Below are 22,360 nucleotides of genomic sequence, written 5' to 3' on the forward strand. Positions count from 1 at the left end.
CTGGAATGTTGCTAGTTTTCTTGAATATCTGAATCCTAACCATCATTCAAGGTCCAGCAAAAGTTTCCACCTCCTCCAGGAAGTCTTGCAGCTCCCATTGTTCTTACTTAAATAATACAACATTTGCATGGATTGGTTCTTAGGTTCCTAAGTGTTTCAATGTTTCATCTAAATTCTCCTTCTAGACTATAAGCTACAAAGAACAAAGACCAGCTCTTATACTTCTTTGAAATCCACAGCACTCTAGCACTGGATATATATGTAGTAAATTCATGATAAATATTTGGCTGTTTTTTAATCTATCCATTGGAACCATTGCTGAACTGTAGATAATCTTACTGTATTTGTATTCAAACCATGTGACATGTAATTTAACCTGTGTGAACTCAACTATAATAAGTAATTATAGCTAATTATAATTAACTATAATTATAGTGTGGTCTTTTCAATATGTTCATATACCAGTTGACCCTAGCATTGATTTCTAATGGCAGTGAAGCCCAGACATATGCCTATGCAATCAAATCAACTACATATGCCTGATGGATTCCCTGAAAAGAGCAGGAATTTGGCCCATATATCAGTATTGAGAACAGGAACAGGAAATGTTATGGAGTGATTGCTTTTCTATAGAATTGCATTAGCATCACCCATGTTGCCTGTCATAATTTCTCAGCAGATCAGGGATATCTATCAATGGAAGTTCCTGTGGTACAGTATATGAAAATGCATTTCATTATTCATTACAAATGATGCTGATCAGACATATTGTCATTACAAGTTTAATTTTTAAGGAAGAGATCTCTGTGTAAAAATGGCACACTTGAGAGTCATCATCTTAAAAAACAAAAAGATGGTACTTTGTGACAATTCAATTTTTCTGGAATATAAGTATTCTGTTTAAACAACTAACTACTTTTGTTCATATTTTAAGGTGAATTTGGAGAAGTCTGTAGTGGGCGTTTGAAAACACCAGGGAAAAGAGAGATCCCAGTTGCCATCAAAACTTTGAAAGGTGGCCACATGGATCGGCAAAGAAGAGATTTTTTAAGAGAAGCAAGTATCATGGGTCAGTTTGACCACCCAAATATCATTCGATTAGAAGGTGTTGTCACAAAAAGTAAGTACTGATTTTCTTCTTTTATATATCTGTCTCAATTCCTTAAATAAAAAAAAAAAAGCTTAATAGCAATATCACAGCCATTTAGGGGATAACTTAGTTCAGATATCATCTTCAGATATTGTCCCTTGGAGTCTTGATATTAGTCTATGACATTATCAGAGTTTGCATTGGTCACCAAACAGCTTTGAAATGTTTTTTTATTACCTGTAAATCATTTGCTAATTTAACTTGAAATAATAAATCAAGGTAAAGGGTTATATATTTTTTCCTAATTTCTGTAAGCAATTCACTTCTTCTGAACCTGCCTAAATTTCAATATTAATAGGAGAAACAGTTAAAATATTTGGGGTCATTAAGGTAAAATAGTTCTGTTTGTAAATAAATGTCATATACAAATATAGAATGCTTTATCTAAAGAAAACTTTTAAATAAAAAGTTCTTTATGGAACCTACCTACGCAAATGCCATTACAGCTGTATTATTTCAATTTATATAAAATGAAGAAAAGCATTACAATTTCTGAAATAAAAATCCAGTTTTTACAGAAATAGTGGGATCAAAACCATTCCTTTGGGAAAGAAGTTCCTCAGAAATCCAAAACTAATCATATCATCTAAGAAATAGATTACAATATATTCACTTTTATTTGAATAATGATAAGGCATAACTTAATATTTCTCCTTATTTTATTCACTAATGAGTTATAACATAAAACTCAATATAGTACGGCATTATAAACTCATAAAAATAACCTCTTTGAGAGGCATTTTTCTTTTGTAAAACTGAAATTTCTTTTAAAACCATTTAGATGAAATTGAAATTTCATGTTATATTTGGAAGAAGGAAAGTGTAAAAGCTTACCAAAAACATTTAACTGACTCTGTGTCTGAAACTCCAAAGTCCTTCTCACAATGCATTGGCCAACATGCTATCCAAGGAGAGCAGAAAATTACTGATAGCCATGATAGTTTGGAGGACGCAAAAGTTTGCTTTTGATTTCAGCTGTTGCCATGGGCTGTTACTTTAGTGACCTTAGTAGAACCTTGCAGTATTCATGCCCTTGTGTTGTTCTCTCCCACATTGATTGTGGACTTGTCCATGTGACTAGCCTTGGCCTGTGGGACATTAACAAGTGTGATACAAGTTGAAGCATCTTACATATTTGTACACTGGACCTTATCCTCTTGGAACACTCTGTCATGTAACTTAGTCTCCAATGTTGAGCAAAGCCAGTACATATGGTGAGGCCACACACAGAACTGCAAAGAGGAGAACTGAGGCATTCTAGTCAACAACAGCTCTACAAGAGCTCCCAGCAGATAGTCAGCACTGAGTGCCAACTTTGAAAAGAACCATCTCAGACATTACAGCCCCTACTTCTACTGCCAGATGGCTGCAGCTGCAGATGCTATTTTGTGGAGCAAAGTATCCACCCAGCTCAGTCCAATCAACCCGTAAAATCATGAGAGATAATAAAATGGTTGTTGTTTTAAGCCGCTCCGTTTTGGATAGTTTATTACACAGCAGTAGATAACGAAACAGATGGACATCAGTTAGAATTCCACTCCTACCACTGAAGTCTTGTGAAGTTTTAGGTAGATGATTTAACATCTCTATTGTTTACTTCCACACTGTAAAATGGGGCCAAAATAAGTCCTACCCAATAGGAATGCTGTAAGGTTTAATTTTATAAATGTATAAAGCATTTAGCATAGCATGTGACTCATAGTAAGCCGCATTAAATGGTAGCTGTTATTGGTACTATAGTTTACCATTTCATTCTCATGGCAACTCTTATGCATATTTGCTGAACCTTCAGTATTCACTGAAGGATATTGAATATCAAACGGGTGAATTAACCCACATAAGGACCTCTAACCCATAGTAAGTGGTGTGACTGATGTTCAAACTGAGGTCTGTCTGTTTGACAGACCCATGGGATTTTTTGTTTCTTTGCTTTTTATTTTGCTGTATCACAGTGAATAATTCAGAGTTTTACACTTTGCCTTATCTGAATTAAATAGCATTAAATAAATGACAATCTGAATAAAATAACACAATATTTTTTTTAAAATAAGGAAAATATTTAAATGAGTGGAATGAACTACCTCTTATGTAAAATTTGGAGAGATCCAGATATGCCACAATACCTAGCAAAAATACTAATCTAAAAGAGAGAGAGGAAACAACATATTAATTATTTCTTTTATATTTTCTGGCTTCCTTGTCATTAATTTAGCATGAACATTTCAAGTTATTCCTTCTGTTTTATATCTCTCTGGAACAAAAAAGATAATTTTAAAGTTGGATTATGAACCTTTGCAAAGCATTTAAAATAATTTAAGTATGCTGTTGAAGTCCTCGTATGAGTATTTATGCATGAAATATCTGGAAATAAATATCTAACAATAAATTCAGATCAGATATTTATTTTCTACCTTTGATAAATCACATTCTGTGAATTATTCATGTATCCCTATGTGTTTTATTATCTATCTATATAATATTATATGTAATTTGGCCCTATGAAGTAGTAGGAATTATTCTAAATCAACTGAAGAGGTTTAATAAGATAATCTATGGCACTTGTCTGCCAGTTTGAAATACTCAGTTTATTTCACAAAGACATTCAAACAACTAACACAGTGATTGCTTTACATCTCTAACAATCTTGTGTAAAATTGGGACCAGTGACCCTTACGTAGCCCAATTTGTATGATTCCTAGGTGAAGTTCCTTATTCCATTTTAAGAAAAAGAAAAAGAACGAGAGAAAAGATAAGAAAAGAAAAGAAAGGCTAATTGAGAAAGGATAGATTCAATATGCTTTTGAGTGGCAATAATCATTGTAGTTTTAACTTGTAAGTATGAGCCCCATATAAGGGTGTTGTGGTGATGCTGAGGTGGGTGGTGGAGATGGGGAAAGGAATAATTCCCGCAAAGACAAGTGGGCGTATTTATACTGTTATCTTCTTGCAAATGCTATGGGATTTTTTAAGAGAAAGGCAATAAATAAATGAATGCCTCATTCCCGTAAATACACAGTAATTGTTCCAAGATTACCCTTAAGTGGCTAAGCGATAGCTAGCAAATAATGCTCCCTAAGGACTATCATATTGCATAAAAGATAATACTGACAAAGATAAAGATGCAGTATAGGTTTATACAGTCATGTTAGTAGATTATCCTGGGGTTCTGAGAAATAAATGCACTGACTCTCAGTTGCAAGTAATGCAAAATTATAGATCAAAATCTTCATCAGATTCTTTAATAAATTCTTAATATGCATAATTTTTATCTTACCTATAGGTTTTATTGCCAAGAGATACATATGATAAAGTTCTTGGAAACACTTTTGCTCTTTCATACTTGTGCATATAACTACTTTTATTATTAACTTCAAAGTTAAATGATTAAAAGCTGTATTATATAGAAAGTGTGTCAGATAAAAGTTGAACCTATCTGTTTGACACACATCACAATTTCATTAACCTATTAAGAAGCAACTGATATAGAAAGAGATTAATCCAGCTAAACCATTTGCTTAGCACATACATTTTCTCCAAGAAGCAAATAGAAGCCATCAGTTAGAGAACAGACTTGTAGCTATTAGTACCATGGATAGTAGCAGTTTGTAACAGGTGATGTATACACAAGTGTCATTAACTACATATCCAAAAGAGAAAGTGCTACCTTCTATAAAAAGATAAGAATTGTGGTTAAATGATAAACACAATGCAGTAAGCACACTCTAGAAGATGGGGCCCTACAGTTTGAATTCATGATGATATGGAAGAACCAAAAGGAGAAAGAATGAAGTGCCTATCTCCCAGCTTAGGTAACCACTAAATGTAGGTATACTAACTACATCTCAAATAAATCATAAATCCAGTGAGGAATAATAGAAGTCAATCAGGATATCAAACAAATTCCCAAACATAAATTTATTTTATCATGGGACATTGCTAAGGACTCTAGAACAGCATAGAATCTATAACACAAAGTACTGGGCCTGCACAAACCATCTTTAAATATTCCAAAATATTGAGGGTTCCTTCCAAATAATTTTGATGGGTCCACATGGACTCTAAGTCAGAGAGTAGATTCAGGCCAGTCAAATAGACAATAAATACACAAGAACTGTTTCTCCAGTCCCAGAATTGCATTTTACTTGTCAAGTAATACATTCTCCAAGATTTCGACTATTACAGTTGCACCAATATGATAGCTGCCTCTCCACCTGCTTGTATATTCTGCTACTTGACACAGGGTCTTGTGCAAGTTATTCAGTGTCTTTAAGCCTCAATATTTTCCTCTGCACAAAAGATTGAAAAGTTCAGATTGTACTACAAAACAAGAAAGGTCACATCTAACCCTAACATGTTTGTATTTCATTCCTGTGCCAAAAGAAAGAGTCATGAGATGTTGGTAAGGAAAGTTTGTGCCAGTAATAACTTACCACCCCACCTCCAACTTTATTATAATGTCAGGTTCGTATTGGTGATCAGGAAGAAACAAAAAGTGCCTTTAATAAAGTGTTTATCTTACAGTCTATAAAGTAGAAAAGTATAGGTAAAATTTTGCTGTAAGCAAAATCAAGGTTTGGATATTTGGAATATATGTTGAAGGGAGTAAAACATTCTGTGAAACTGATTCTCATGAAAGAAATTAGACTTCTTTGTGAAATTCAGCTACTCAACTAGCTGAGGTAGGTTAAGAGTTTTGTTTTACTTTGTTTTGTTTTCCTAGAAACATTTACTGAGCACCACCAAGGTGTCAGACACTACTGCTTATTAAAACCTAGAGATAGAGAAAAAAAGGTCTCAGTGCTCTTGAGAAGCTCATTGGTTGGCTCCAGTCTACTGGGAGCAACAAACAAGTAGGCCAGTATTTCCCAATATGGTGCGGCATGGGCTATTTTGGATACAATTATTCATTAACTTATTCATTATTTTATTCAGAGAATATTTATTGGGTGCCAACTCTTCTAATCACTGGTAATAGAGTAGTGAAAAAGACAGAGCTTTTACCTGCTGGAGGAAACAAAAAGGAATCTAAATATATCAATATAATTCTAGATAAAGAGAACAAACCTGAGTGAAGTGAAGGAGCAAGCCATGCTAGGGTTTGGCAGGGTAGTATTCCAGGCAGAGGAAACAGTAAGTTCTAAACCCTTGTGCTAAGAAAGAATGTGGCATGTTGGGGGAGCATCGAAAACAGCTGGAGCTAAGTTATAACAGTGTGAATTATATATTGAAAGAAAAAACTAGAGGCAGGTAAAACAGTAAGGAGGCTAGTATAGTAATCCAAGTGAAAAATGATGAGAAAGATAAAGAGAAGAAATAGATTCAAGAGCTGTTTCCAAGGTTAAATTAGGAGACTCGAATGACTGATTATATATGGGGATTGAGGGAATGGGGATGGTTTTGGATGACTTCCAAGCTTCTGGTTTACATAAGCAGGGAGATGGAAAGGAAATTATGGAGAAATAATAGATTTGGAGGGTTAACAATGAATTCTGATTTGGATGTGATAAGTTGGAAGTGTCTTGGACATTTAAAGACTTCCAGGAAGCCTCTGAAGCCTGGGTAGGATTCTGGTGTGCGGGTGCAAATGATGGGTGGTGATCAGTAGTTGAAGCCATCGGGAGGATGAAATTACCCAGACGGTTGAGGAGAACTAGCCCTAACAGGCTGACTTAAAAAGAAAACCTTATGAAAGAGACAGACAGAACAACCTGGAAGAAGGAGGACAGATCTCTAAGCATGAAAGATGGGTCATTAGCATAAAATGAGCTGGTAAGCCAAATAAAATAAGGATTGAGAAGCATCTATTGGATGGCGAAACTAGGAGGACACAGCCCACTGTGAGAATCAAGGCCAAGATTGCAGTGGACTTTAGAGTGAGTGAGGCATGTGTGCACTGCAGTCAGACTGATAGCTTAAAAAATGCAAATTAGGGCTTCCCTGGTGGCGCAGTGGTTGAGAGTCCGCCTGCTGATGCAGGGGACACGGGTTCGTGCCCCGGTCCGGGAAGATCCTACATGCCACGGAGCGACTGGGCCCGTGAGCCATGGCCGCTGAGCCTGCGCGTCCGGAGCCTGTGCTCCACAACGGGAGAGGCCACAACAGTGAGAGGCCCGCGTAACGCTAAAAAAAAAAAAAAGCAGATTAGATTGTGTTCGTTTCTTACTTAGATTCCAAATGCTTAGCATTCTTTAAATCATTTATTCATTTAAGTAATATTTATTATGTGCCTAACTACTATGCTTCAGCACTTTTCTAAGCATTAGGTGTTTGGCAATGGATAAGAAAGTCAAAACGCCTGCCCTCCTGGGTCAGGTCCCTGGGTCTTCTTTCTCTGGTTTCATTCTCCACCATCCCTCTTAAATCCTAGATTGCTTTCATACTAAATGACAAAATCATCTCAAAACTTATTCTCATTTTCCCATGTATTCTTTCTTTTCTAAATCCCTGAGGCACTGGAAGAAAATGTACCAAACTGACCCTAAATGGGTACAAAGATAACTATGGTATGCAAAGATTGTTGGTAGCTAGAAGACCCAGCTGCCTTTGGAGTTACCTGCCTTCCTTTTTTCAATCATGTACAAGGCTAGATCATTTGCTGAGGTGATAGGTAGAGGGCCTGAGGTGTTGGTGAATATTTGAACTGGCTCTTGAGAAAAGTGTGAAAGAAAACTGATTAGGAAAGGTTAGAAAGATTGTGGGTATTACTAAGAACACAAGAGAACCTGGAGATCAGGACAGAAGCTGCTGCCCCAAAGAGCACTGTTGATAAATGAGGAAAAGAGTTGATAGCATGAAAGTAGGAAGAGATGCAACCAGAGGGAAAAGGAAAGATGAGAGGCAACAAAAAGAGAAGAAATAGAGATTTTTCTCTCTTCTCCTACCATCTTTAATATTTACTATTTACTGTTTACGGAAATTAGTGATGAATTATTCTTATGCAGTTTCTGGAGTCTAACGGAGTCTCAGGAGATCTACTGCAAAGTATTTGCCACTTGGAATTATAATGTATACATATGGATAAATAGAAAATGAACCAGTGTGACTCTGAGAAACAGTAACAAAATGACATAGTCTGGTGGCCCTGTGTATCACACTGTTCAAGCAGCACTAGGGCTACTCAGATCACCAGCTTATTTTCTTTCTGCCAGAGTGTACTTCTCTCTTTACAAGAGAGAATAAACTTCCCCTGTATTCAGAAGGAATTTATTCTTGTCTCTTCAGTGTTTAAGTATCTGAGTTTTCTCAAGGTCATTCACTCTAATCACCTCCCTAGATCTACTTCTAACTTACTGTCTCCTTCCTGTGGTTCTCTCTCTTTCCTAAGCCAGCCTGCTAATTATTGGGTAGACTATAATAAGAAGTATCAGTTTAAAAATTCTAGTAACAGGTTGCTCAGTCTGAATATAACACTGTAAGAACTAGGAGAGAAAAGAGAATATAAAAACAACTTTATGCATACATAATATTGCCTTTTAATACATCTAAATAAAATTGAATAGAGCCTTCTAGAGGGTGAAATCTTACTCATTTCAAAAGTGAAAATTCTTTCCAAATCATTTGGAAAGAATGATGCAATTTGTTCTGGTAAAGAGTTTGATGGCTCCAAATTTGAGAAGGGCTATAGATAAATCCATGTTATAGACATTAATATGCATCCATAAACTCAGGAGAATGAATACCATCCTTCCAGGCTGCAAGGTAAAGTAACCAGTCATTACTTAGGAACTTTTTCACCAAGTTCCTAATGGTCTTATGTATTGATAGGAGTGAATAAAGACCAGTAGGAATCTTAATCACTGAAAATGATTATTGGCCCCTTAAAATGATTATTGGCTCCTTGTGTATGTGATTTCCGATTTAAAAAATTATTGGCCCCTTGTATATGTGATTTCTGATTTAAAAAATTATCTCAAAGTAATGAATGGAAATCTATCAGTGTCCTTACTTAATCCCTTGATGAATATCTTAATGCTTGTTTTGTTGTTGTGGGAATATATTACTATAACTTTCCTTAAATTTTTACCTTGATATAATTTCAGACTTACAAGAAAAGTTATTCAAATAATATAGTTCCAAGATAACTCTCACTGTTTCCCCTGATATATTTTACATAAGCATAGGACTATTATCAGTGCCAAGAAACAAACATCTGTACAGTACTATTTACTTAACTACAGACTTTTATTCAGATTTTATCAGCTTTTCCACTAGTGTCCTTTCTCTCTTCTAGGACTCATCCAGGATCCCACATTGCATTACTTAGTGCATCTCCTTAGTCCAGTCTGCGTTTAGTCTGTGCAATTCTTCAGTCTTCCCTTGTCTTTCATGACCTTGACAGTTTTCAAAACTACTAGTCAGTGATTTGTAAAATGTCCATTAGTTTGGGTGTGTCCGTTGTTTTTTCATGATTCAATTTGTGGTTATGAATTTTTGGCAGGAACATCACAAAAGTTGCATACCCCCTTTATGCATTATATCCGAGGGTACATCATGTCCACGTGCATTATTCCTGGGGATGTTAACAGGGGTCACTTGGTTAAGGTGGTGTCTCCTAGAAAGTTACTGAAAAATTACTTTTCCCCTCTTGTAGTTAATGTATATTTGGGAGGAGATTAGACTATGTAAATATCCTGTTTTTCCTCAGACCTTTTCCCATTAATTTTATCATCCATAGCAGATCTTGCCTGCAGCAATTACTACTGTCATATTTTAATGGTGATTTTTCTATTTGTCTCTTTCCTTCTATATTTATTAATCAAAACATTTCTTTAAGGAAGAACTGCGTTTCAGAATGTTCTGTAAATGGAATTACACAATAAGTAGCCTTTCAGACCTGGCTTCTTTCTCTTAGCAGAATGCACTTGAGATTCATGCCTCTTTGTTGTTGCTGAGCAGTACTCCTCTGTATGATGTACCATCATCCTCTGTATGTACCATACATGTACCATGTACCATGGTATGTACCATACCATGTATGGTACATGTATACATGTATACATGTACATGCATACATATATGTATACATATACATACATATGTGTGTACATACATATATGTACATATATGTATATGTACATGTACATATGGTACATGTATACATGTACCATGTATGTACCATACATCCTCTGTATGATGTACCATCAGTTCTGCATTCAGCGGTTGAAGGACATCTGGGTTGTTTCCAGTTCGGATGATGATTTATAAAACTGATATGAACATTCATGTGTAAGTCTCTGTGTAAACACATATTTCTATTTATCTTGGAGAAATACCTAGGTGTGGAGTGACTAGATCCAATGGTAAATATATGTTTAATTTTCTAAGAAACTGCCAGACTGTTTTCCAAACTGGATGTTCCATTTTACATTTCCACTAGTAATTAATGAGAGTTTCAGTTACTCTGCATCATCAGCAATGCTTGATACTGTCATTTTTTTTTAATTAGCCATTTTAGTGTGTCTATATTGGTATCTTACTGTCATTTTAATTTGCATTTCCTATGTCTGTTGATTTTGATCATCTTTCCATATGTGTACTCGCTATCCATATATCTTTTTTGGTGAAGTGTGTCTTCAGATTTTTACCCATTTTCTTTCATTGGGTTGTTTTTTCTTAATGTTGAGTTCTAAAAGTTTTTTTTTTTAATATTTTCTGGATACAGTTCTTTGTCAGAAATGTGATTTGTAGATATTTTTCCAGTTTGCAGCTTGTTTTTCTATTCCATGAAGAGTGTCTTTAGCAGACTAAGTGTTTTTAATTTTGATAAAGTCTAATTTTTTTTACTTTTTTCTTTTATGGATTGTGCTTCTCTGTGTGGTATCAAGAAACTCTTTACCTAGTCCAAAATCACAAAGACTCTCTTCTACTCACCTCTAGAAGTTTTACATATAGGTCTGTGATCCCTTTTGAATTAATTTTTGCATAAACTGTGAAGAATGGGACAAGGTTCTTTTTTTTTTCTTTCTTTCTTTGCATATGGAAAATTTCACCACCATTTGTTGAATTCTTTTTTTTTTTTTTTTTTTTTTAGGTACAAGCCTGTTTTTCCTCATTTTTAACTTTCTTTCCTTGCTTAGAATCCTTCAATGGCTTTCCTTCACCCACAGGACAAAATTCATGCCACTGTATATAGAAATTCAAGGTTCTAAAGATTGGACTTCACTCACAGCATATCTTTAGCCTTATTTCCTGTCTTCTCTACCTCAGTTTATATTCTATTAACAGTAAATCACTATGTGATTCATATTTCAAATGAAATATTCAAATGAATAGTTCAGTGAATCAGTGACTGATCATATTTGATCATACTTGGCCCTCTTCTTGGAAATTCCTCTTTCCCACAGCCCCATCGCCCTTAACCAGCAAACTCTACTTATGAGGGATGACTCAGCTTATATGAAACATCTTTTCTTAATCTTTATACTGGTAGATATCTACATTGCACTTAACATGTTGTGCTATAATTATCATTTATATGTATGACCCAAAAAGTCTACTGTTTCTTAACTCTTACCCTATAATATTAGGACCTCTGCACCCTTTTGCAAGGACCGTGAGTTTTTTTCTGGGAGAGCAATGCAGCATCTGCACTGTCTTTTATACCTGTTAGGGCTCCCTCTTACCTTCACATTTCCTGCCCACAGCCCTTGTAGAGGCTCCAGCAGCCCAGCCACTGCCCATTAGTAGGGAAAAACTATCCTGCCATTCATTTGGTTTCTGATGACCCTTAATTTCCTGTTAATTAAGGGTTAAACTCAGTGTACTTGCCACCCCATATTCTCCATTTAATCTTTTTTTTTTTTTTTAATAAATTTGTTTACTTATTTTTGGCTGCATTGGGTCTTTGTTGCTGTGCGCGGGTTTTCTCTAGTTGCTGCAAGCGGGGCTACTCTTTGTTGCGGCGGGCAGGTTTCTCATTGCAGTGGCTTCTCTTGTGGAGCACGGGCTCTAGGCACACGGGCTTCAGTAGTTGTGGCACGCGGGCTCTAGAGCACAGACTCAGTAGTTGTGGCGCACAGGCTTAGTTGCTCCGCAGCATGTGGGATCTTCCCGGACCAGAGCTCGAACCCACGTCCCCTGTACTGGCAGGCGGATTCTCAACCACTGTGCCACCAGGGAAGTCCCTCTCCATTTAATCTTAATTTTCTATTCTAGCTTCATCTTACTCGCCCCTCAAGCTCCCTCCTCCCAAATCTCCGATACGTACCCCCCCCCCCGATGCATATTTTATATTACTTGCTTTTGGATAGAGGGGGAAATCCTATGTTATATTGGAATGGGGATTTGGGGAGGCCATGATATCTTGAGGATAGTCTTTATTTTATTTATTGTGGTGCCTAGCATGGTGCTGAGCATACAGTAAACACTAAGTTCATATGAATGAAGGAAAATTGTAAGACAGAAGGAAAAGGAAGGAAAGGATAGGGGTAGAATAAAAAGAAAGAGGGAAGAAAGTAAAGGAAAGAAGGAACCTAATTTTTCAAGGACTTCAAGCCCAATTTTAAATTTGAACACTCTCTAATGTCTGTTACATTTATGTGAAATTGGCAGCTTTTCTCATAATTGTGCTTCTCTGTACTTTTGCAATTTCTCCTTCCTCTGAACAGCAATCATATTTTACCTGTTTTTCTCCCATGAAATTTTAACTATATATGTTACATTATAATGTTTTAGGAACATATCTTTTTCTACTGTACCAGAATCAACTTCAGAGTAGGACCACATTACCTAGTCTATATCTTATATGTTATAACACTCAATCTCAACTTCGGAATGGGTGAAGAAATATGATAGTGTGTTTCCTCAGGCTGAGAAATAAAAGTAGGCACAACTTAGACACTCATGATTGAGATGCAGCAACAGAATGATGTGAATTTATTGACCTTTCTATTAGGTTACATCAATCACTGTGAGTGAATTTATTCATTTCCCACTCCTCACAAATGTCAGCCAAAGACATCAGTGATTTTCTTTTTCTCCTTTTCATTCAGATGCAATGGCTATTTCAGGATTCTTGGGCCTGAAAATAATGCATTGACCTTTCCCCTAAACATTAATGGCATGATTCTCTTGAAATAAGCTCAGTTTTCATTTTGGCAAAGCCATATATGGGACATGCTATTGTAGTTGGTACAGCAATCCATAAATACAGAAAGCTATGGCACCTCTGTGACTTTGTCCCTATTTCATATACCTAATCACTGAAGTATTCCATTACACTGGAACGAAAGTATACAAAAATGCCTTCCATTAGCTGGAGTTTCTGTGATTTAATGATTTCTTTAATATAGATAATATCTCATTGCAAGAAATTCCAGGATATTGCCTAGGGAACACAGGTCTGGATAGGAAGTATAAGGCTGCTGGAGAAACTCAAGCAAAAGGAAGGGTGGCTTAAAAAGAGGAAGATGCAAGGGTGAGCCTTAGCAGGATTTCTTAGTTTGTTCCAAGAAATAGAGAAACTAGTTATTTCCCTAAAAGAAGATTTATAATTAATATAAGTATTTCTTACATGTTAGCTAAATAAATTTACTAAAACAAAAACAAAAGCCTCCCTTATGTCAACTCTAACGTTCCAAATTTTTCTGCCTCAGTGAAACAATGTTTCTAGGTCATACCTAGAAACAGTGTTTCTAGGTGATGGATAACAGACTCAGAAAGTATTTCACACCAAGTAACTCCAAGTAAAAAAAAACTGGAAGACTACATTTATCAAATAATGAAAGTTTTAATCATACAACTTGTAAAGCTTAAAATTACTGTTTTTAATAAGATGGGCCAAATGAAACAGTTGCTAAAACTAAAATAATGCTACCAGTTCTCTGAAATATTTCCCAGATTTTAGCTACAAGGGAAATTCTTAATTGCTAAGGAGGCCCACCCTTCAGTCTAATTACAGGAACCTATTCTTCTTATTAATTAAGATATTGAGAACTGGCTAGGAAAGCAGAAAGAAAAAATCATTGGTAGAGAAACTGGTATGGATGGAGCAAATCCCTTTTGAAGTCAAATTTTAATCCCTTCAACCTACCCAATAAAGACTTCAAAGTAATAATCATTAAGATGCTCACTGATTTCAGGAGAAGAACATAGTGAGAATTTCAACAAAGAGTTCTAAAATATAAAGAAAAACTGAACAAAGCTAAAGAATAAAATAACTGAAATTTTAAAATATGCTAGAAGAAATAAACAGTAGTTTAAATGATACAGAGAAATGGATCAGCAATGTGAAAGACAGATTAGTGGAAATCATCCAAGCTGAACAGGGAAAAAAAAAATTTTAAGCAAGGATAGTTTAAGAGGCCCCTGAGACAACTTCAAGAATACTAACATCTGCATTATAGGGGTCCCAGAAGGAGAAGAAAGAGAGAAAGGAGCAAAGAAATTATTTGCAGAAATAATAGCTGAAAACATCCCTAACCTGGGGAAGGAAACAGACATCCAAGTCCAGGAAGCACAAAGAGGCTCAAACAAGATGAATCTAAAGAGGTCCACACCAAGACACATTATCATTAAAGTGGCATATAAAGAGAGAATCTTAAAAGCAGCAAGAGAACAGATACTAGTTACTTACAAGGGAAGTCCCATGAGACTATCAACTGACTTACCAGCAGAAACTTTGCAGGTAAGCAGGGAGTGGTACGATGTATTAAAGTGATGAAAGCAAAAACCTACAACCAAGAAGATTCTGCCTGGCCAGGCTCTTGTTCAGATTTGAAGGAGAGATAAAGAGTTTAACAGAAAAGCAAAAGCTAAAAGTGTTTAGCACCACTAAACCAGCTTTACAAGAAATGTTAAAGTGACTTCTCTAAATGGAAAAGAGAAGACCACAGCAAGAAATATGAAAATTACAAAAGGAAAAAACTCATTGGTAAAGGAAAATATACAGTAGATCATCCACTTATAAAGCCAGTAGGAATGTTAAAAGACAAAAGTGGGAAAACAGTGTCTATCCACAATAGACAATAAACGATACACAAAACAAAAAGATGTAGAACATGATGTCAAAAACATTAAACATAGAGGAGGGTGTAAAAATATAGGGCGGTCAGAATGCATTGAACCTTAAGAGATCGTCACTTAAAATAATCACATATGTATATAAGTTGTTATATATGAAACTCAAAGTAACCACAAACCAAAAACCTATAATAGATACACACACACAAAAAGAAATGAACGCAAACATAACACTAAAGATAACAACCCGCAAACAGGAGAATAATTACAATTGCAGAGGTTCTCCCCAAGAAACATGGTATCTGAGCCCAAAATCAGGCTCCCTTGCCTGGGGGACCTGCTCCAGAAAGAGGATCCCCCAGAACACTTGGCTGTGAAGGCTTTGAAGGCCAGTGGGGTTTAGTTTCAGGAGATTCAGAGAGCTGTGGAAATAGAGGCTCCACTCTTAAAGGGAGCACCAAAATGTCACATGCTCCAGGACCCAGGGCAGAAGCAGTAATTTGAAAAGAGTCTGGGTTAGATCCACCTGCTGATCTTAGAAAGTCTTCCATGGGACACGATCCTGCCCACCAGAGAGCTCAGGACCTGGCACCACACACCACTTCACAGATGCTAGGCCCAGGACCCCCAGGGCCCTGAAGCCAGAGACCCTGGGATACAGGTCCACCTGCCAGCTGGCAGACACCAGCCCCAGGACAACTGTAGCCCTGCAGCCTGCCATTGCAAGACCAATTCCACCCATCAGCAGGCCAACATGAACTTTGGGACACCCCAAACCCCAAAGCCAGCTGTGTCAAGAACAGGTCCCACCCACCAGCAGTCCAACAGCAGCTCTGGGATCCCTGGGCCCTGTGGCCAGACCCCAGGATTCCACTTTTCCCACCAGTGGGCCAGTACTAGCCCCAGGCCCCCCAGTGTCCCATAACAAGCTGCCTCATGGCCCAGCCCCACTACTCTCCCAAGACTGAACCAAGAAGAAATAGAAAATATGAACAGACCAACTGCCAGTAGTGAAATTGAATCAGTAATTTAAAAAAAAAACTCCTAACAAACATAAGTCTAGGACCAGATGGCTTCACAGGTGAATTCTAACAAATATTTAGAGATGAGTTAACACCAATCTTTCTCAAACTATTCCAAAATTCCAAACTTTGCAGGGAAACGAATGCTTCCAAACTCATTCTATGAGGCCAGTACCATCCTGATACCCAAACCAGACAAAAGATACCACAAAAAAAAATTACAGGCTAATATCACTGATGAAAATACATGCGAAAATCCTCAACAAAATATTTGCAAACCAAATCCAACAATAAACCAAAAGGACCATGATCAAGTGGGACTCAACCCAGGGATGCAGGATTTTTCAATATCTGCAAATCAATCTTAGTGATATACCACATTAACAACCTGAAGAATAAAAACCATATGATCATCTCAATAGATGCAGGAAAAGCTTTTGAAAAAATTCAACATCCATTTATGATAAAAACTTTCTAGGAAATGGGTATAGAGGGAACATACCTCAACACAATAAAGGTCATATATGATAAACCCACAGCTAACATCATACACAAAGGTGAAAAGCTGAAAGCATTTCCTCTAAGATCAGGAACAAGACAAGGACGCCCATTCTTGACATTTTATTCAACATAGTATTAGAAGTCCTAGCCACAATAATCAGACAAGTAAAAGAAATGAATGGAAACCAAATTGGGAAGGAAGAAGTAAAACTGTCACTGTTTGCAGATGATGTGATACTATGCATAGAAAATCCTAAAGAGGCCACAAAAAACCTACTGGAGCTCATCAATGAATTCAGTAAAGTTGCAGGATACAAAATTAATATACAGAAATCTGTTGCACTTTATACACTAACAATGAACTACTAAAAAGATTAATTAAGGAAACAATCCCATTTACAATCACATTAAAAAGAATAAAATGCCTAGTGATAAACCTACCTAAGGAGGTAAAAGACATGTACTCACAAAACTATAAGACACTGATGAAAGAAATTGAAGTTGACACAGATGGAAAGATATACTGTGTTCTTCGATTGGAAGAATTAATATTGCTAAAATACCCACACTACCCAAGGAAATCTTTAGATTTAATCCAATCCCTAGAACAAATCATTTTAAAATTTGTATGGAAACACAGAAAACCCCAAATAGCCAAAACAATCTAGAGAAAGAAGAACAGAACTGGAAGTATCATACTTCTCACTTCAGACTATACTACAAAGCTACAGTAATCAAAACAGTATTGTACTGGTACAAAAACAGACACATAGATCCATAGAACAGAATTGAGAGCTCAGAAATAAACCAACACACTTATGGTCAATTGATCTACAACAAAGGAGGCAAAATATACAATGGAGAAAAGATAGTCTCTTCAATAAGTGGTGCTGGGAAAACTGGACAGCTACATGTAAAAGAATGAAATTAGAACTTCTCACACCATCTACAAAAATAGACTCAAAATGGATTAAAAACCTTAGGTAAGGTAAGACCTGAAACCATAAAACTCGAAAAAAAAGAACACTCTTTGACGTAACTCATTGCAATATTTTTTAGATCTGTCTCCTAAGGCAAAGGAAACAAAAGTAATAATAAACAAATGGGACATAATTAAATTTAAAAGCTTTTGTACAGCAAGGGAAACCATCAGCAAAACAAAAAGACCACCTACTTAATGATAGAAACCATTTGCAAATGATATGACCAATAAGGGGTTAATATCCAAAATATATAAACATCTCATACAACTCAGTGTCAAAAAAACCAAACCAGTTAAACAATAAACAGAAGACCTGAATAGACATGGAAGACATTCAGATAGTCAACAGGCACGTGAAAAGATGCTCAACATTGTTAATCATCAGAGAAATGCAAATCAAAACCACAATGAGATATCACCTCATACCTGTCAGAATGGCTATCACCAAAAAAATAAATAAATAACAAATGTTGGCAAAAATGTGGAGAAAAGGGAACCCTTGTACACTGTTGGTGGGAATGTAAATTGGTGCAGCCACTGTGAAAAACGGTATGGATGTTCCTTAAAATAGTAAAAGTAAAACTACCATATGATGTAGCAATTCCATTCCTGGGTATATATACAAAGAAAAGAAAAACACTAAGTGGAAAAGATACATGCAACCCAATGTTCATAGCAGCATTATTTACAATAACCAAGATAAGAAAACAACCTAAGTGTCCATCAACAGATGAATGGATAAAGAAGATGTGTTGTATTTATATAGTGGAATACTACTCAGTTATAAAAAAAAAGAATGAAATGTTGCCATTTACAACAACATGGATGGACCTGGAGGCTATTATGCTTAGTGAATTAAGTCAGACAGAGAAAGACAAATACTGTATGTTATCACTTATATGTGGAATCTAAAAAATAAAACAAACTAGTGAATATAACAGAAAAGAAACAGACTCACAGATATAGAAAACAAACTAGTGGTTACAATGGGGAAAGGCAAGAGTGGAAAGTCAAGATAGGGATAGGGGATTAAAAGGTACCAACTACTATGTTTAAAATAAATAAACTACAAGGATATATTATACAGCACAGAGAATATAGCCAATGTTTAATAGTAACTATAAATGGAGTATAATCTATAAAAATTACTATGTTGTACACCTGAAACTAATGTAATATGGTTAATTAACTATACCTCAATAAAAAGGTAATTATTTTTTAAATAAATTTTTTAAAAAGAATAAAATATCTAGGAAAAATTTGAGGTATAAGATGTATTCTTGAAACTTTCCGACATTGGTAAAAAAATTGAAAGTGTGACAAAAACACATGGAAAGCTGTGTCATGCTCATGGATTGGAAGAATTAATATTGTTAAAATACCCATGCTACCCAAGGCAATCTACAGATTTAATGCAATCTCTATCAAAATACCAGCAGCATTTTTCACAGTACTAGAACAAAAAATTCTAAAATTTATATGGAATCACAAAGGACCCCAAATAACAAAAGCAATCCTGAGAAAGAACAACAAAGCTGGAGGTGTCATGCTCCCTGATTCCAAACTATACTGCAAAGCTATAATAATCAAAGCAGTATGATACTGGTACAAAAACAGACACATAGATCAAAGGAACAGAATAGAGAGCCCAGAAATAAACCCACACTTACATGGTCAATTAATATATGACAGAAAGGTGAGAATACACAGTGGAGAAAAGACAGCCTCTTTTATCAATGATGTTGGGAAAAACTAGACATCTGCATGCAAAAGAATCAAATTGGACTACTTTCACACACCATATATCAAAAAAACCCCTCAAAACGGTGGATGACTTAAATGTGTCCATTGATGAATGGATAAAGAAGTTGTGATGTGTATATACAATTTAATATTATTCAGACTTTAAAAAAATGAAATCTTGCCACTTGCAACAACATGGATGGATCTAGAAGGCATTATGCTAAGTTAAATAAGTCATACAGAGAAAGACAAATACCATATGATTTCACTTATATGTGGAATCTAAAAAGAAAACAAAATTAAATAGGACTCACAATTGCAGAGAAAAAATGGATGGTTGCTTCAGGGAAGGAATGGGTGGTAGGAGCAAATAGGTGAAGGAGATACTAACCAGTTAAAGAGGTACTAACCAGCTAAATAATAAGTCACAGAGGGATAATATACAGCATAAGGAATATGGTCAATAATATTGTAAAAGCTTTATATGGGACAGATTGTTACTAGAATTTTCGTGGTGATCATTTCATAATACTGTATGTGCAAGTGTCAAAATGCTATGTAGTGCACCTGAAACTAACATAACATTGTATGTCAACTGTATTTCAATTTAAAAAACTTAAAAAAATTACTCAGAAACATTATGAGAAAAGTCACACTGGAATTTAGAATCTTGGCAAATCAATTTTGGAAAGACAAAATAAACCTACTTCAAACTTTAACCTCAATGGGTAATATTAGAGGCAGGTATTGCAGTAAATACTATTTTTGTAGTTTCTAAATTTTGTCCCCAAAGCACTTCTTCAATGATGCAGAAATAATAAAACAATGATTATCTAGTTATAAATACTTTATATTCTGATTTTTAAAAACTGTAACTTCTTTTTGTTCTTTCAGTGTCTCACAACCTTTTTGCTTTCCAGAATTGAATCTTCTCCTACAAAGCATTGCTCTCAACAGTCAAGTTAGCTACACTTCAGTGAACACATTGGAGAACCTGTTAATGTCACTTTGTGACTCTCTGACCCCAAATTAAAGAAATCTTCCCTAGACTAAGGCAACTTCTTCATAACTGCTCTTCCTGCTGTCACTCTTGCTCTCACCACAACCCATTCTTCAGCCAGAGTGATCTTTGTAAAAGAAAATTTGCAGATTGCACTCGGGGGAAAAAAATCTAAAGTCTTCCTTTGGCCTGCAAGGCCTTTAATGATCTGAACACTGCTTACTTCTAAGACGTTGTCTTCTGCCTCTTTCTCCTTCTAATCCACTGTGCTCCAGATCAGCTGTGTGCTTTAAACATACCAATCTCACTGCTGCTCAGATCTCCATATGTTTCCATTTACTGCCACCACCTTCCCAAATATCCTCACAAGGCTGGCTTCTGAAAACCTGAAAACCGTACCTAAATCTAAGGTAACCATCCTCTTCACCCTTAGGCAGTCTTTATCCTGTATCTTTGTTCTGTTTTCCTCCCTTGCATATATAATTCTGTGAAATCATGTAGGCTTTGTTCCTGTGTGTTCAGAATATTCTGCATCAAGGAAAGTTCTAGCATATATGAAAGTAAGCACTCAACAGAGAGTTGCTTTATAAATGAATGAACCATTTTAAGCAACAATATCGTTAAAACAATACCATACTAGCATTTCTGGAATTTCCAGTTTTACTTATGCCTTTATTTTGGCACATTACCAAATACAGATTATTTAGACCAAATAAATTATTCAGTTTAAATTTTAAAATAAAATGTAGACCAGAGCAGAACTATGTGTGTTTCTGTAAAATATTTTTATAATACATCAAATTGGGTGTTAGTAGGATACTTTTTATAATTATTTATAAGCTAGACATGTAATTACTCTAAATACCCTAAAATTTGGATTATGTAGTGAATAATGGAATTATCAAACACTGCATATGTTGAGAATTATATAGAGAAGTCTTTCCAGTTTAGATAGATTAGCTTGTTTGCAAATTAGTTAATAAAACGAACCTTAAAGAAAAGCTTAAAGCAGGACATTTTTTTAAAGTAAGTTAATTTTACATAGCATGTTTGTTGGAAAGCAAGGTGAATTTTTTAAATTAAATATATTCCCAAAATAACAAATGTTTCATTAACTTGTCAGTTCAATAAAATTATTTTCTAAGCCAAGTTTATTTTTTGGGAGAGAACACACCAAAAATATAATAGTGTTTATCTTTGGATTATAGCTTTGGAATAATTTTGTTTGTTTTTACCTTTCTATTTTTGCACATTGTGTTTTCTACAATAAACAAATATTGTGTTGGTATTTTGTTTCTAAGCAATGATGAAAAATGTCCTTATACTAAATTGAACAACCTTGTGAAATTGCCACTTTTGTAGGTCAAAAATTTTTGAATGTAGGAAATTTCATATGGTTCTACGTATGAAGAACCATTTCTAATAAACTCAGTTTGCAAGTGAGTTGGCCAACTTACAAATGGAATGTTACGTGATGCACAATATTTTTTTTTATAACTGAACCCTTCAAACAATTGAGGAAAACATCTTGCCAAATAAAAGAGCAAACTAATCAGTCACATAAACCCAACTCATACTAATTCAAGGAAAACAAAAGTAACTTATTGGGTCACATAACTGAGAAGTCCAACAGTAATCCAGGGACAGCTAGATCCAGGGCTTGAATGACAGTGAAATCACAAACAAACAAATAAAAAACAGCCTCTACTTTTCTCTATAGGCTCTCCTTGGCTTCCCTTAGGCAGATTCTTTCCACTTGTCCCTGCAGATCTAGTGACTAAGTAGTTCCTAGTTGGGCCACATGCCCACCTTTGGTGTAATCATTGTGTCCAGGTAGATAGGACGCTCTGGCCAGACTGTGTCACATATCATCCCGTCTGGAAGGAAAGACTGACAAGAATAGTTTGGAATTAGCAAGGGGCATTTCCCTAAAGGTAAAACAACAAAGAAGTGATTGGTGTCTGTCATATGGGTTTAAAAATATCTCTAGGAAAGTAATTTGT

At 35.6% G+C, this 22,360-nt stretch overlaps 1 protein-coding gene across 4 annotated transcripts in view; it reads left to right on the plus strand.

Annotated features, from left to right (window-relative positions):
* Positions 1–22,360, plus strand: part of EPHA6 (EPH receptor A6) — a gene marked incomplete at its 5' end in the record, with an annotated part of 855,070 nt that overhangs the window by 638,266 nt on the left and 194,444 nt on the right. For all 4 annotated transcript variants that reach the window (XM_082840129.1, XM_082840131.1, XM_082840130.1 and 1 more), the window contains one exon: positions 935–1,120. In XM_082840129.1, coding sequence (XP_082696255.1) covers positions 935–1,120 — 186 coding nt within the window. The remainder of the gene's footprint in view (positions 1–934; positions 1,121–22,360) is intronic.

This window comes from Leucopleurus acutus (genome assembly GCF_964270905.1).
Source record: "Leucopleurus acutus genome assembly, chromosome: 5".
NCBI classification, from domain to species: Eukaryota; Metazoa; Chordata; class Mammalia; order Artiodactyla; family Delphinidae; genus Leucopleurus; species Leucopleurus acutus.